This window comes from Mustela lutreola, chromosome 16 (genome assembly GCF_030435805.1).
Source record: "Mustela lutreola isolate mMusLut2 chromosome 16, mMusLut2.pri, whole genome shotgun sequence".
Taxonomy (NCBI): Eukaryota; Metazoa; Chordata; class Mammalia; order Carnivora; family Mustelidae; genus Mustela; species Mustela lutreola.
Window position 1 is genome coordinate 54135763 of NC_081305.1, and position 17054 is coordinate 54152816.

Consider the following 17054-nt stretch of genomic DNA (forward strand, 5'->3'; position numbering starts at 1 on the left):
TAGTCATCATGGCATCTTATTGGACCCAGATAGTCTATCCCTTCTTTCCTACCAAACTCACCTTGCACGGAAAAGTCAATGGGATCTCAGCGTGTGGTGAGTCTGGCCGACAAACCCCTCTCTATCACCAGACTCCCCCGGAAGTAGCTCCAACCGCAGGCTCTGGGGACTGGGTAGGCTGTGGGCTTGCCTCTCCAGGGTCCTGCTCAGCCTGGCAGGGGTTGCTGTCAATCCTCAGACCAAACACAGGGATTGGCCCTTCACGACTGATAGGAGCCACTCCCCAGTGCTCTGCAGGTGAGAGAAGAAGAGATAAAGCCAGACCCAGTGTTGAAGTAGTTTTGTAAGTTCTGCAGCCGTTTAGTGCAGTAGGTATAATGCGGGAAACAAAGGGAGAAGAAAAGTTAATAAATTTCTTTACTATCTACAGCCCACTTATAAATCCTTGAAACAAGCAGAGTGGCATTCCTCTAGGGATTCAACTGCCTGATGTTAATATTCTGCTAAGGCGAAAAGGCAATCCTAGCTTGAAAATGCCCCCGCGCCCCCCACTGTAAGTCTACTTGAACATATAAAAATTCCTTTAGAAATTTCCTTTATCTCTAAACCCCCCAAGATTCGTGTCGGCAATCATCCCCAAGCATATGGCCCATTGATACACATTTAAAGGGTCTCATGACTAAGGTTTATTAGACGGTAATAAATTACCTTTTCCCAACAATAGCTAGCCCCCTCAAGGTCCTGGAAACCTTGCTTCCAAAATACCTGGGAGACATAGGTTATCCCTAACCCCCTTCCAACCTGAAGGTACATAATGGGCCACTCCTCATGACCCCAGTGCAAGTCTTTCTGCCCATGGGTCCTGTCCCTGTGCTTTAATAAATTAAACCACCTTTTTTATTATTTAATAAATAAAACCACCTTTTTGCACCAAAGACGTCTCAAGAATTTGTTGGCCATCGGCTTCCAACCCTAACATCTTTCCTACATCAGATATAATGGTTAAACACAAAGATTCTAGAGCTGGACAACCTGGGTTTAAAGCAAGATGTTCAAGTTTGGGCAAGTTAGTTAACCTCTCTGTACTTCAATTTCCTGTTTCAAGAAGTTGTGAGGATTAAATAATTAAATTATCATAGGCAAAATGTTTAAAACAGGAGTGCCTGGGTGGCTCAGTGGGTTAAAGCCTCTGCCTTCAGCTCAGGTCATGGCCCCAGGGTTCTGGGATCGAGCCCCAATTGGGCTCCCTGCTCAGTGGGGAGCCTGCTTCCCTCCCTCTCTCTGCCTGACTCTCTGCCTACTTGTGATCTCTGTCAAATAAAACAAAAATCTTTAAAAAAAAAATAAGATTTTTTTTTTTTTAATTTGAGAGAGAGGCAGTGAGAGAGAACATGAGCAAGGAGGTGGTCAGAGAGAGAAGCAGACTCCCGGTGGAGCTGGGAGCCCGATGTGGGACTCGATCCCGGGACTCCAGGATCATGACCTGAGCCGAAGGCAGTCGTCCAACCAACTGAGCTACCCAGGCGTCCCCAAATAAGATCTTTTAAAAAAAATTAAAAAATGTTTAAAACAGTGCTGTTACATAATAAGACTGTGCTGTTATGTGAGAAAAATATTCTGGTTCATTTATCCAACAAATATTTATTAGATTCCTGTAGTATGCCCAAGAAAAATTGTTTAAGGTCATTGTGTAACTGAACTAATGTGAGTTCCCTCCTTGTGAAGTCCAGATAGAAGCTGATGTGATTTGAAGTGGGGCTGGAGAACAAAAGGTCAAGAAAGAATTCTTGAAACATTTTTGGTACAAAAAAAGTAGTTTTATTAAAACACAGGACAGGACCCTTGGGCCAAAAAAGCTGCACTGGGATTGTTGAGGAGCAATTGATTATATCCTTTGGAGTTGGGGGAGGTAAAGACAAAAGAAGTTTCCAAAAGGATTTTCAGATGCTAAAGAAGACTTAAAAATCCTTGAGTTCTGACTGTTGTCAAGCTAAGGGTGTTTTGTTTTGTTTTACCCCTCTAGGAAGGCATTAACCTTAAGACAGTTGGGGGTTCTAGAGGGATGTCATATTCTGCCTACTTCAAGTATTTGTCAATGGGTTGCAAGTTATAAGGAATTTAATTTTATCCACATTTCCTTTTGCCTTTCTTTTCCACGTCAGAAATTACACCAGTGGAGTTATCACACAAAGAAAATTTCTTCGCTGCAAATAAAGAGATCACAGAACATAACTTCCAAAGCTGTGATTCCCCAAACAGGGGTGAATATGATGTGGGAAACAGAGGTAGAAGAAAAATTATTAAATTTCCTTACCTACTGACAAGCCCTTAAAACAGGCAGAGTGACTCTCTTCTAGGGACTCAACTACCCCCACCTTAAGGCTTTGCTAAGGGCAAAGGGCAATCCTAGCCTGACTCACCCCCTACCCCCAACCAGGATCCTGTAAGTCTACTCTAACAATTCCTTTGGAAACTTTATCTCTAAACCTCCAAGATAGTGTTGGCAATTATTCCCAAGCATGTGGCCCACTGATAAACATTTAAAGGGTCTTACAAAAAGGTTTTATTACTGGTAATGAATAACCTTTCCCCCAGACAATAGCTAGCTCCTCAAGGTCCTAAACCTTCCTTCCAAAATTCCTTAGAGACTTATGTCATCCCTAATTCCCACCCCAACTTACAAGTATATAATAGACCCCAGGTCAGCAGCTCTTCCTGCCCAAGGGTCCTGTCCCCGTGCTTTAATAAACCACCATTTTGCACCAAAGATGTCTCAAGAATTCTTTCTTGGTCTTTGGCTCCAGACCTCACCACCGAACCTCACCTACGTTCATCAAATAGGTCCCTTTTATTTAGAATTAGGATGAATATTTTATCTCTTTTTAAGATTTTATTTATTTAGGGCACCTGGGTGGCTCAGTGGGTTAAAGCTTCTGCTTTTGGCTCAGGTCATGGTCTCAGGGTCCTGGGATCGAGCCCCACATTGGGCTCTCTGCTCAGCAGGGAGACTGCTTCTCCCTCTATCTCTCTGCCTGCCTCTCTGCCCACTTGTGATATCTGTCAAATAATAAATAAAATCTTTTTATTAAAAAAAGATTTTATTTATTTGACAGAGAGAAACACAGCGAGAGAGGGAGCATGGGCAGGGGGAGTGGGAGAGGGAGAAGCAGGCCTCCTGCAGAGCAGGGAGCCTGCTGCAGGGCTCAATGCAGGGCTTGATCCCAGGACTCCATCCCAGGACTCTGGGATCATGACCTGAGCTGAAGGCAGATGCCTAACGACTGAGCCACTCAGGCGTCCCAAGAAGGATTATAGTTAACTAAACAGAAATAGATGAGGAAAGTTGTTTATAATCACATCAATAGAAAATAAAGAAATATAACATTATTTCTCTAATCTTGAATTAGAAAAGTGAGAAAAGTCAATCATATCAGGCAGTCTTAATGTGTCATCAGGATATTTAAATGAGTAAGGCACTTTTGGAAAATGTCTTGTTGGCTTCAGATGGAATTGGAAGAATCATCTCCACTTCCCACCTAACGTATCAATGAGAAATGCATTTTTAAAAAAGATATTATTTATTTACTTGACAGAAATCGCAAGTAGGCAGAGAGGCAGGCATAGAGAGAAGGAAGCAGGCTCCCTGCTGATCAGAGAGCCCGATGCAGGACCCCGAGATCATGACCTGGGCCGAAGGCAGAGGCTTTAACCCACTGAGCCACCCAGGCGCCCTGAGAAATGCATTTTGTTCTAAGTTACAAGAAGGCAGACTTTCAGGAACCTTAATAAATGGGGTTTTATTTTTCTAACATAACACTAAGTTTAGAGATGGGCTGCTAGGGGCTTTGATTCAACTGCTTGGCAGAGCCAACTTTAGCTGGCGGGGTGAGGAAGGAGGAGTGGGAAAGGGATTGGCTCCTTCCCAGTTTTCTCACTCCTAGGCAGGCCCAGTCCTGACTCAGCGGCTTTCCTGGACTGAGACTATTCTGCACAGCCCAATTATTCCCGAACTCGGTACCTAATCCTGCTTCAGCACCACGGACAGCGGCACTGCCTAATTTCGGGGTCTTGGCTGGATAGAGCGCTCACTCTGTGGGCAGACGCGATGGGAGAATCGGGAAGTCCTGGGGATAGATACCAACAGGGTAAGTACCTCCCAGTTTAGCTCTGCCCTTCCCAGACTCCTTACTACCCCAGGGAGTTAGGGCCTTATGTGCGGTCATACCCTCAGTGTGGGACTGCTCATATACACTTGGTTTCTTGCCTCTCAGGGTTGACTCCACCCCCAATCTCTTCAGAGATCCCTCTCTGTCTGGATAAACCTTTACTCTCTCCTCCACTTCTTACAACCAGGGCCTCTCTATCAAAAAAGCTGATATCTTCCTCCCCACTTCCCCTTTCCCTCCGGTTTCCCTCTCCCTTTCCTTCTTCCTCTGTCCCTCTCTCCTCCACGCTCTCTCCTTCTTTCTCTTGCTCAGGCTCTTGCTGATACCCAAATGGAACCTTGGAAGATGGAGAACAAGTCTCATGATCCTTTACTGACCCTAGTTATGTGCCAGATCCTAAAAGATTTTTTAAAAATATACATCAGGGGTGCCTGGGTGGCTCCGTGGGTTAAAGCCTCTGCCTTTGCCTCAGGTCATCATGATCCCAGGGTCCTGGGATCAAGCCCCGCATCCGGCTCTCTGCTCTTCAGGGAGCCTGCTTCCTCCTCTCTCTCTGCCTGCCTCTCGCCTACTTGTGATCTCTGTCTGTCAAATAAATAAAAAAAAAACCAAAATCTTAAAAAATTAAAAAAATATATACTTCAGTGTCTGTCAGATAAAGAAAGGACTGGAATATCAGGAGGCTGACTAAGGCATTGTCTTTGGAAGCAAAGGAAGACATTCAAAGTGTTTAAGTGTTGAGGGACCTTCCTATGATTAGGAAGAGTTCTGTGAATTCAGAGATGGAGCACTATCTGTGGGAGATCTAGAGTCTAAGTGAGGAGAGGGAAATTCAGTCATCATTCCATGGAGAAGAGGAATTGTAGCACCTGGAAGACTGTGGAGAAGAAGGGGAGAGATGTTCTGTATGTGCAGAGCTCATAGGAAATGTGAGGCGAGGTAAAGACCTAGTCATGAGTTCCAGCTCACCCAAGCTGCATACCCAAGTGTGGGGCTGGAGTCAGAGCTCCAGGCTCAGTCCCAGCCTTTGTCCTTAGGGTCTTTCCCTGCAGACAAATTCAGGAGTTCACTCATGACTTCCTGAGGTCTCTAGGGTAGATCCAACATAGAGAGGATTTGTTCCCAGGAGGGTCTTGGTCTTCCATTCCTCCATCCTCATGAGTCTCCAAAAAAGCTATCTCGGGACCCTCAAACTCCACATCTCTCTTGAGGGAAGTGGATTGGTCTTCAGAAGTTAAGAGGCAGTGTTCCAGGGTGTGGGAGGAAGGAAGGTCCACACTACCATGGTCCAGGGAGATAAGAGCTCAGCTTTCATTTCCCCTGCAGTGGCCTGAGGGAGAGAGGGGTTTTCCTGTTGAAAGGAAAAGTTAGGGGCAGAAATCATACATTTGATCCAGAAAGCATCCAGAGCTGTCTTACCACCCCTCAGATGCCCCCATCTCCAAGCTGGGAGAGGCTAACCAGACAGTGTTAAGGGAATTGACTCTATTCTCTGCAGCCCAGAGATGCTGCCACTGCTTTGGTGGCTGCAAATGTGAGGGCAACAGAGGTCTGAGGAAGGGGTCTGGGTGGGTCTGTAGTCAGACGTTCTGTTTGTTATCATGGTCCCTGGAGGTTGGTGCAGGTATCATCTGCATCCTACAGTTAGTGTCAGTGAAGGAGGGTCTGTGCATCTAATCCCATTCTGGACTGACTTTGACCTATCAATGCCCACTTTTAGATCTTGGAATCAGGTGAGAGACATCATAATTCTTCTCTGGCCATGGATCCTAACAAAACCAAAGACAGAGGACCTCCCCTGGGACCCAAGAGCCCCCAGTTGCTCTCTGAGCATCAGATTTACCAAAATTCAGAGAAGTGGAAATACTTCAGGTTAGAGAAATGTAGGGACACCTGGCTGTTCCCAGACAGTGGAGCATGCAACTCTTGATCTCAACATTGTGGGTTCAAGTCCCACAATGGGTATAGAGATTACTTAAAAATAAAATCTTTTTTTTTTAAAGTAGAGAAATATGGCTTCCAATATATGACACTATCTCTGAATGTGACAAATAGCCAAGGGTTCCCAGGGAAGGACCCCAGAAACAGGAACACATCTCCTTATCTAGAGGGTGGGGGAGATGTACAGAGCACTGAGGCTAATAGAAGGAGAGGCCATTGCAGAGGTTGTGCCCAAGATCACACTCTAGGATCTGAGTCTTTTCCTCCAGAGGAAAAGCTGACTTCCCCAGTTTGTACCATATACACTAAATCTATACCCTTATAGCTTGTAGGGCAGAGTCATTTCAGAATCTAAAGAGCATTTTTCCAGGAGCTTCTGTAAGATGTTTCTCACCTCCCTGGGCCCCAAGACCCCCCATCCCTTAGTACTCATACATATCTTAAGATCCCAAGGTCATGACACCAGCACTACATATCAGGTGACCTGCTTAGGAGGTGGTAGTTCTGTGGACAGTACCATCTGAGAAGGCCCTTGGTTAAAACCTGTATGTGATTTTCCAGGCCAGTCACAGGCACAGATGAAGGCCTTCCTTGGAGGACAGGCCTCAAGGGGCAAAGCTGCCCTCCCTGCTCCAGACTTGCTGACAGCTAGGGCATCAAAAGGTCTGAAGAGAGTTGCTCCTGTCAAGGACTCAGACCTTTCTGGCTGGTCATTCTCCTCACATATTTGCATCTACAGGCTAGAGGTCTTCATTCTGACCCCTCTTTACCTGGGGCCTCAGGCAGAGGTCTTCAGGCTCCTCCACTGAGGCCTCCTTATGGGGGAAAGAAGAGAAAAACTTGAAGACACTTCCCCCACTCTGACTCAGAACTCAGTATTTTCCACTCCTACCTCCCCATCCCCACCCCTCAAAATGATTTTCCCTCCACTGACCCTCATCCTGCTCCTTGGATTTAAATTCCCACTTTTCTTTATTATATTCAGAGTTGAGCCCAGTCTCTCTCCTGCTGCCAAACCCCATTATGGTGGTTTCTGCATCTATTGCAATGGCCCTGAATACAGTCTACCCTTCCTAAAGGAGTGTCATGAATAATTTTTCCCTTGACAGTTAGAATCACATATTTTTTTTTAAAGATTTTATTTATTTGACAGAGAGAGAGAGAGAGAGTGGGAGAGCACAAGCAGGTGGAATGGTAGGCAGAGGGGGAGGGAGAAGCAGGCTCCCTACTGAGCAGGGAGCCTGATGCGGAACTTGATCCCAGGATCCTGGGATCATGACCTGAGCCGAAGGCAGATGCTTAACCAACTGAGCCCCCCAAGAGCTCCTAGAATCATATATATTTTTTCCTTTAGCACCCAATCATCTTTCTGTTGGGGAAAGTGGGACAGGGAGGAGGCAGTGGTTTCTCCCATTTAGACTCCGGCAGAATATACCATAGTATGTGATTAAAGGCTTCATTGTTACTCTCATTTTGACTCATTGCTGCTTGAGCTGTCTACTTAGACCCCTTCCTTAGCTAAACTCCTGACACCACCTGGGTCAACGTCTCTTACAGTTGTTGGTCAGGACACCTGGGTCCCTGAGGACCTGTGTGACTTGAGGCCTGACTAAAAGCCTGGCATGAGGAAGGAGAAGAAAGCATGACAGTCTCACTTCACCAGCCTTCTGTAGACCCAAAGGGTTAGCCGCCACCTCCAAGTTGAAATAGAAAATATTGTCATTGTCTGGTCCAAATAGTCTAGGAATCTTGGTATTGGGCCCTGTCCAAGGAAATGGCACAAGTAGGAAAAACACTCTGTTCTGGGGAAGTGATGGAAGTGGGGTTTCTGCTGCTCAGGGCAGAAGTCAGAGGTCAAATGGGAGAAGGCTGATGATGTCCTGTTGAATGCCCTCTTCGTGGTCTGGCTGCTGCTCCTTCCTGGAAAAACTCTCACCAGGGTCACCAAGGACCATCTTCTCCTGCTACTTTCCTGGCCAGGCCACCTCACTCCCTCACTCCTATTTCCACAGTTAAGCTTGTGTGTGTGTATGTGTGTACCCACGGTTCCGCCCAGGGACCCCAGCTCCCCACACTGGGTATACCTGCCCCTGAGGTGAACTTTGCTACCTTTTTCACTTCCTCTTCCCAGCCTAGCCCTGCACATTCGCTACTCTTGGCCATGGCACCTCCAGCCCCCATCACTAGAGTCAGGGCTCTGGGAGTCCCTCTAATAGTCCCTCCCCCACCCACTGCACCTCTCTTTCAGTTTCACTTCCTGAAAGTGTCTTAAACCATTCTTTTTTCCATCACCAAGGCTGCTGTCTCCACGTGGGCTTGGTTCTCCCCTTCCCCAAAGTCACAACAGTTTCCTCTCTGGCCTTTGGGCCTCCAGCCTCTCTCTTCCAGTTCTTCCCTACAACTGGCCTTAGAAGGATCATGTTGATAACGATATGACCCTGCCTCTTTCCTGCTCAAGAACCTTCCATGGCTCCTCATTGCCTTCAGATGAAGTCCAAATTTGTCATCTTCCCCCACTGCTTGAGTTAGTTGAAGGTCAGGACTGATTCAAATCTGTCTTTTTTTTTTTTAAATGTTATTTTGTGAATGAATGGTTGGATGGATGGATGGATGTGAAGTGTGTGTGTTGTGTGTGAAGTGAAGATGTGTGTTGCTTCTCTTGCTTCATCTGGACTCTTTTAAGCCTCTGAAGCTATCTATGTAGGCTATCCTGACACCCGTCCCTAGCAGGCCACATCCATGACAGTCCCGAGGCTGTGACTCTCCTCTGGAGGACTGGCTGGCTGGGACTCTAACAGCATTCCAACAGGTCTGAAGGGTTAATTTGCTTCAAGCTTATGCTCTCCTTGCATGCTGACTTACATCTCTTGATCTGCAGCAGAACTAACTTTCTTTCTTTGAGACTGGCAGACCACTAGCCTTGAGGCGTGAAGGATCAGACTTTCCCAAGAGAGAAGGCATGACCACCTCTGAACAGAGCTTCTGTGGATGTCAGCCAGTCTGTTCAGGATCATGTCCTCACATGACTAACCTGCTTCTTCTGCACACAGCTCCCTTTCCTTTTCCTATGCCTTCTTTGAGACATCAGTCTGCCATCTTCCCAGGTTGCCAACTTCTTGAATAAAGCACCATCTTTTGTCTCTCAAGTATGGATTCTTTTTCCTTTTCCTTTAATTCTAGTATAGTAAACATCCAGTGTTATATTAGTTCTAGGTGTGTGTGAATATTATTTTCAAGTGGCCAAGAGCCAAACCCAAGTTCAGAACCACTTCTCTGTCCAGGAACAGGTGTTCAGTTGGACAACTGGGCAGGAGCCCAAGAGGCAGGACTTGGAGGCTCTCGTCCCTCCTCACTGCCTTACTTAAGAAAGACCTTTGCAGCATCAAGCCTCAGCACCCACCTGTCACAAACAGAAAGGGAACCAGACTATTTCAAAGGTTATTCACAGTTGACTGTGGGTCTGAAGTTCTCTATTCTAGGTTTGTGACTTTTTGTTTCTACCACAGGCTTCCGGTTGAAGCTTCCTCTGCCCTCCCATATCCTGTGGCTTCTTTTCTCTATCAGAGGAACCGCAGAGGGCAGGCTGTCCCAGGCATCGGGAAGGGATGCCACTGTGGCTGCTGCTCATGCTCTGGATAGGTGAGTGGCCTGAGGAGAGAGGGGGCCCCACTCGGGGGAGGCATTGGAGCTCTGGGATGAATTTTCCCCTCTTTCTCTCTCCAGGGTCTGTGGCTCAGGTTCTGAGCTACAAGCTGAAACTCCAGAAGTCTATGACAGTGCAGGAGGGCCTATGTGTCCACGTGCCATGCGAATTTTACTATCCTTGGCTTTCCTTTATGAGCCCCTACATGTCTTGGTTCCAGAAAGGGGCAGATGTAAACCAAGATCCTCCAGTGGCCACCAACAAACCAAACCAGAAGCTGCATGAGAGAACCCAGGGCCGGTTCTTCATCCGTGGGGACCTCCAGACTGGGAACTGCTCCCTGGACATCACAGAAGTCCACAAGGGGGACAGTGGGACTTATTTCTTTCAATTGGGCACATATTCATATCTAGATACTATGTTCTCTCTGAATGTGACAGGTATGGTAAGGGCCCAGGGGAAGGCCCCAGAGATAGAAAAATGAACATTCTTTTCCTCTTGGGGGACGGTGAGGGGTGGAGACAGCCATGACCCAGCACTGGGACAGGATAACAAAATAACCAGAGGCCCCTATCTATCCTCTCTGTCCTCACAGCCCTGACCCACACACCTCATATCATCATCCCGGGGACCCTGGAGTCTGGACACCCCAGAAACCTGACCTGCTCTGTGCCCTGGGCCTGTGAGCAGGGCACATCCCCCATCTTCTCCTGGACGTCAGCTGCCCTCACTTCCCTTGGCACCAGGACTCACTTCTCCTCAGTACTCACCCTCACCCCACGGCCCCAGGACCATGGCACCAACCTCACCTGCCAAGTGTATTTCCCTGCAGTTGGTGTGATGGTGGAAAGGACTGTCCAGCTCAATGTCACCTGTGAGTGTGGGACCAGGATGCCCACGTCCCTGAGATGCGAGACCAGGGCAGAGCTGGGCTAGGGCTTGACAATGGGGTCTTGGTAGCTAAGCAGGAAGAGAACCATTTACCTGCTTCTGTGGCTCCTGTGGGGAAGGCCCAGTACCCACTCATCTCTTACCGCAAGTACTGAGGCTGCCTCATCCTTCTGTCCAGATGCTCCACAGAACACAGCCATCAGGATCTTCCAAGGAAGCAGAATAGGTAGGAAAGAACCACTTTTCTCCAGGGCTGGGGTGGAAACTGGGTCCCTACCAGGACAGTCCTCATTGGGTCTCAGAGCTCCTGCTGGCCAGGAATTGCATGAGACACGTACAAGAAGCCAGTCACCAAGTTCAGGCATGGGGAGAGTGGTGGGGAGAAGCCCCCACCAACGTTGACTCCCTGAAGTTAATGTTCGCTCACCTACAACTTTCTTTGGGCAAATCCTCCTCCTGCTTTCAGGCTCCTCTTTGGCCCTTTCCCTGCCTTTGTTCAACATGTTCCTGTTCCAGGTCCTCAGATTTCCATCTGCTGGACAGTTGGAGCAGCTCCAGGGAAATCGTCCGAGCCTCCTTTGCAGGCCTTCGGCGTGGACTCTGCTAGTTCCCTCCTCAGAGCAAGTGTGGACATTGCAAGAGGAGAGAAACACCAGCTTCACACAACTCAGGTCTCTCTCTCTCTCTCTCTCTCTCTCTCTCTCTCTATTTCTCTCCTCAAAGCCTTGGGGACTCTGCAAAACACCTCATCAGTTCTCATCTCAGAGGGCCAGGCTCTGCAGCTGCTCTGTGTTACTGACAGCAACCCCCCTGCTGAGCTGAGCTGGTTCCAGGGGTCCCCCACTTGGAAAGCCACCCCACTCTGCAGGAGTCCAATCCTGGACCTGTCTCAAGTAGGGGCTGTGGAGGAAGGAGACCTCATCTGCCAAGCTCAGAACCCACTGGGCTCCCAGCACATCTCCCTGCATCTCTCTGTGGTCTGTGAGTGTGGGGACCCCTGGGAGCAGGCTGCCCGAGCCCTGAGGAGCAGCGGCTCCCCTGACCCTTCCCCTTCCTCCTGCAGACCCCCTGCAGCTGTTCAGCCCCTCCTGCTCCTGGGAGGGCGAGGGGCTGCGCTGTAACTGCTCCTCCCGAGCCCAGTGGGCACCCACCCTGCGCTGGCGGCTGGGGGAGGAGCTGCTGGAGGGGAACCACAGCAACACCTCCTGGACTGTCACCTCCAGCTCTGCGGGGCCCTGGGCCAACAGCTCCCTGAGCCTCAGTGGGCTGCTGAGCTCCGGCCTCAGACTCAGCTGCGAGGCCCAGAATGCACAGGGGAAACAGAGCGCCGCTGTCCTGCTGCTCCCAGGTCTGGGGTCTGCTGGGGAGTGATGCCTGGAGGAAGAAGAACTTGGCACTTGTATTAATTTTCTAGGGATGTTGTAACAAAGTACCTTAAACTGGACAGCTTAAACAATGGACATTTACTGTCTTCCAGTTTTGGAGGCTAGAAGCCTAGGATCAAAGTGTCTGCAGATCAGTTTTTTCTGAGGCTGTGAGAACCTGTTCCAGCCTCTCCCCTAGCTTCTGGTGTTTTCTGACAATCTAGTGTTCCTTGGCTTGTGGAAGCATCAACCCAACCTCTACCTCCATGCTTACATGTCATCCCCCTGTGTGTGTGTGTGTGTGTGTGTGTGTGTGTGTGTGTGTGGAAACAGCCCCATTTCATGAGGACACCAGCCATATTGGGTTATGGTCTACCCTAGCAGTCCCATTTTAATACTCGGTTACCTTTGTAAAGACCCTGTTTCCAAATAAGATCCCGTGTTGAGATTCTGGGTGGAAGGGTATACCAGAAGGCTAGGACTTCAGCATATGACTTTGGTGGAGGACACAATTCAACCCATAACAGCCCCGGAGAGATGGGGCTGGTGGGGGAGAGCTACCAAGACCCCAAATGGAGCAGCTGGAGGTTTAAGATCCTCAGTCCTGAGGCCTGGGGAAGGGGCTGCTTCAGGGTCCCCTGGGCAGTGGAATGTCACATGACTGAGTCCTAGATGGAGAGTGGCTATACTAACAGAGGGTGGGGAGAGAAGGAAGTTGCCAGTTGGAACATGCCATGTATTGGAGCTGGAGCTTACACACAACTCAAATTTTCAGCAGATAAACCGGAACCCAGGACCAGTGGGGTCATAGGAGCAGTTGCGGGAGCTGGCACCATGGCCCTGCTTTCCCTCTGCCTTTGCCTCATCTTCAGGTGAGAGTGGGTCCAGGGATAGAGGGAGAAGCCTGGAGAGGGAAGGGGATAAGTTCATGGAATCTCAGAGAGCCTGAGCTAGAGGAACCTGGACTGGTTGGAAATCCAGCTGTCAGGGAAGGAGGCTGAGTGGTAGTATGAATCAACCCATACCCAACTGGGCCAAGCCTGGGGTCTCTTCCAGCCCCTGGTCCAGTTCTTGGGTTAGGGCAAGCACCTGGGGACCGGACCCACCTCCACCTACCTCATTCTATGCCCTTCATGGGGGTGCAGGGGATGGTCTGCCTACTGCATGCCCCAAATAACCAAGCTGAAAGACCCAGGGCTGTTCCCTTAGAGTGAAGACCGGCAGGAAGAAAGCAGTCCAGCCAGTGCAAAGCACGGATATGAGTCCAGCTGGCAACTCAGGCTCTGGGGTGAGTGACAGGCTGTGAACTCCTATCCAGCAAATGGCTTTTGGAAGGAGCCCTCAGTAAGGGCGCCTGAGCATTTCCTGATTTACATCTAATACTCCCTGGAGTTCCACCTGTGGTTATTTTAAATTCCTAATTCAACTGCTCTAATACTTCTGCTTCTAATGGACTAAGTATATAGCCCAGTTGCTTGTAGGGATATTTATGGCTCCTATGTCAGAGTATCACATTCCCCTGGAATATTCGCTTTTTCTTGTGGGGTTGATGACCCAGAAGTACAATGACCCAAACTTAGTCTGTGCCAGACCCACTGGGTGCTAGGGAAGCAGTGGACTTGGGCCCCAGGGTAGAGAGACTGGGGAAACCCAAACTCACAACTCATCACTCCCACTTTTCATTTTTCAAATCTACCCCCGTGTGTGTGTTTGATATCAACTTCATTGAGGTATACATTACACATAATAATGCACCTATCTTAAGTATGCTGTGAAATGAATTTTAACAAAGGGGTTCGCCCGTGCCCACGTCCCCAGTCAAGATGTGGAACATTTCCATCAGGTCCCCAAATACCTTTGTTCCCTTGCCCAGTCAGCTTGACCTTTCTGACAATCACTGATTTCTATCACTATGGATTAGTTTTGCCCCATCTGGAACTTCATATAAATGAAATCATGGAATATTTACTCCCTTTGTCTGGATGTAAAAATCCTAAACATGTATGCCTCCTATAATAATAATAATAAATTATATTAGATTACATATTATAATTAATAATATTAATTAATATTATACTATATTATATATAATATTCTATAATATATTATATATTATATAATATATAATTATATATAAATATAATAAATAATATAAATACAATAATACAAATAATATAATAATAATATATTATTAATCAAAATGAACATATGAAAACTGACAGAACAGCAAGGAGAACAGATTGGCAATTATAGCTGATGATTTCAAAACTCTTCTTTCAGTAACTGGCAGAACAAGTACACACAAAATCATTTTTAAAGTTTAATTACCATAATTCCCTGTCTTGTTTCTCCTTGGTTGACCTTGGGGAATGGGACCCTTAGTGTGTGTTAAATCCCCATCTTGTTGGGAATCAGGAAATACAGCTTCCATTTCTTTACTTTCAAATTCTCGGTATTTTTTTCTTTTAAGGGAATGTCTTTTGCAGTTCATACAGTATAGTGGCCAAAGGCATGTACTCTGGAGCTAGACTCCTGCATTCAAATCCCATCTTTCCCCATAGACAAGCTGGATGACCTTGGGCAAATGACACACCCTCTCTGACCGCTCTTTATGTTGGTGACATGGGAATATTATGAGTCCATAGAGTATCCTAGAGTAGTGACAAAAAGTATCTAACACAGTGCCTGGCATGGACTAAGCCCAGTACTCATGCTCCAATCAGAATCATTCCCTCTCCTAAGCAGAGGAGTCCCAAGGGCGGTTTGTGGCTGTTGCTATTGTTTTATCCCCTGTTGTATTCCCAGAGCCCCAAGAAATACCTGCTTCCTTTTAATCTGAGAACTCTTTCTCTTTGTTTTGCTGAGCTACTGTGTGAGGGCCTCTGTTTCATGCTGCCACAGCCCGAGGGTGCTGTGGGTCCTAAGCAGAGGTGGGCTGCCATCTTGATGGCCAGGTCTGACCTCTGCTGGGTCTTCTTGCCCCTGCCTGGGAACTGGATACGCCAATCCTGCCTGTTTTAGATTTCAAAATATCTCCTATCACAAATGTAGAACTTTGAACGTATTTGTTTTCTTTTTTTTTTTTTTTTAAGATTTTATTTATTTATTTGACAGAGAGAGATCACAAGTAGGCAGAGAGGCAGGCACAGAGAGAGGAGGAAGCAGGCTCCCTGCTGAGCAGAGAGTCCGATGTGGGGCTCGATCCCAGGACCCTGAGATCATGACCTGAGCCGAAGGCAGTGGCTTAACCCACTGAGCCACCCAGGCGCCCCTGAATGTATTTGTTTTCTATTTGTTTAGTGACTGCCTTTCCTAGAATCATAAGCCATCTGATCTCAGGAACTGTACTTGTGTTGTTGTGTTGTTCGTCACTCCACACAACAGCTCGTACACTGTCCAGACAAAGGATGGTACTATAGTTAGAACTGATTTTGAGTTGGCTCAATGGTGCATTTAAACAGACGTATGTCTTTTTTTTTTTTTTTTTAAGTATGTTCCACACCCAGAATGGAGCCCAACCTGGGGCTTAAACTCACTACCCTGAGATCAAGACTTGAGCTGATATCAACAGTCAGAGACTTAACTGACTGAACCTTCCAAGCACCCCCTAAATAGATGTATGTCCTTAGGGCAATGTGTATCATTTCTCTTAGCCTTAGTTTTATTATTTGTGTGATGAATACATAAATAATACCCTCTCTCAGACTTTTTTTTTTAAAGAATGTAACATAATTGATATAAACACTAATTAAGGGCTGGCCAATCTTAATTATTAAACATTTAAAAATAAATGAATGGGTAAGTGATAAAAGTCCCATCAGGGCCAATTCCCTTCTGGTCCTTGGCTGCTTTACCTCAGACCCTACTAACCGGCTCTGAGTATCTCTTGCTTCCACTCAGGCATATCAGTACCAGTCGTCGACGGACATCCCTGCAGCTCCCCCACCTCCTGCTGAGGCCAGACCCATTTCAGAAGAGGAACAGGAGCTCCACTATGCTCTCCTCAGATTTCCCAAGCCGAAGTATCAGGAACAGAAAGACATCCACACCGAGTACTCAGAGATCAAGACACACAAGTGAGGAACTGTTTTTCTCATAGTTCTGGAGGCTGGAAGCTGAGATCGACGTGTCAGCAGAGGCATCTCTCCTTGGCTTGTACTTGGCCGTCTTCTTTCTCTGTCCTCACCTGGTCTTCCCTCTGTGTGAGTCTGTGTCCCAAGTTTCTTCTGAGGATACCAGATGTACTGGATTAAGGCCCACCATAGTGACCTCATTTTAACTGGAATTTCCTCTGTCAAGACCCCATCTCCTACAGTCTCAGTACTATAGTACTGGGGTTTAGGACTTCAATATATTAGTTTTATAATTTTTCAGCCCATCACACTCAGCCTTGACTATTTTAAAATTAATGGGCTTCTTGGCAATGGTTTGAATCTCCTAGTACGTGTGGAAGATCCTAGGACTTGTGTCCAAAAGACTGATTCCAATCCGTCTACGCCACGGACACACTTTATGACTCACTTTACTGTTCTACAAAGCAGCGAAGTCATCCTCATCTAGCAAGATGATCACGGAAGATCGATGAGTCATTAAGTCCTGACACAAAGCTTTTTGTGAACTCTGCACACATGCGTGTGTCAGGACTTCTCTTAGATGCTTTAACAGAAAGTTTCTGCTAACGATTTCTCTGAAGGCCTGGAGGGGCCAGTCCCAGAGGTCACAGAACTTTCCCACCAGAATCAAACACAAGAAGGATGGCTGCCCTTACCACTTCTGTTAAACAGTATTTCATAGATCCTTTCCACTGCAATAAATGCAAGAAATAGAAAAAAGGGAGACGCCTGGGTGGCTCAGTTGGTTAAGCAGCTGCCTTCGGCTCAGGTCATGATCCCAGCGTCCTGGGATCGAGTCCCGCATCGGGCTCCTTGCTCGGCAGGGAGCCTGCTTCTCCCTCTGCCTCTGCCTGCCATTCTGTCCGCCTGTACTCGCTCTCTCTCCCTCTCTCTCTGACAAATAAATAAAATCTTTAAAAAAAAAGAAAAGAAAAAA

The 17054-nt window shown here is 47.3% G+C and overlaps 1 protein-coding gene across 2 annotated transcripts; it reads left to right on the forward strand.

Moving 5' to 3' along the window:
* The first annotated feature begins 9 nt into the window (after positions 1-9).
* Positions 10-17054, forward strand: LOC131817556 (sialic acid-binding Ig-like lectin 6). 2 transcript variants are annotated; one of them, XM_059151058.1, is made up of 11 exons: positions 10-96; positions 3942-4145; positions 9614-9746; positions 9831-10190; positions 10346-10624; positions 10820-10867; positions 11365-11622; positions 11705-11989; positions 12781-12877; positions 13215-13293; positions 15906-17054. In XM_059151058.1, the coding sequence occupies exons 3-11, from the start codon at positions 9713-9715 to the stop codon at positions 16083-16085; spliced, it is 1620 nt and encodes a 539-aa protein (XP_059007041.1). In that variant the 5' UTR covers positions 10-96; positions 3942-4145; positions 9614-9712; the 3' UTR covers positions 16086-17054. The 2 variants fall into 2 exon arrangements, with proteins under 2 accessions (XP_059007041.1, XP_059007042.1); XM_059151059.1 differs by lacking the exon at positions 11705-11989.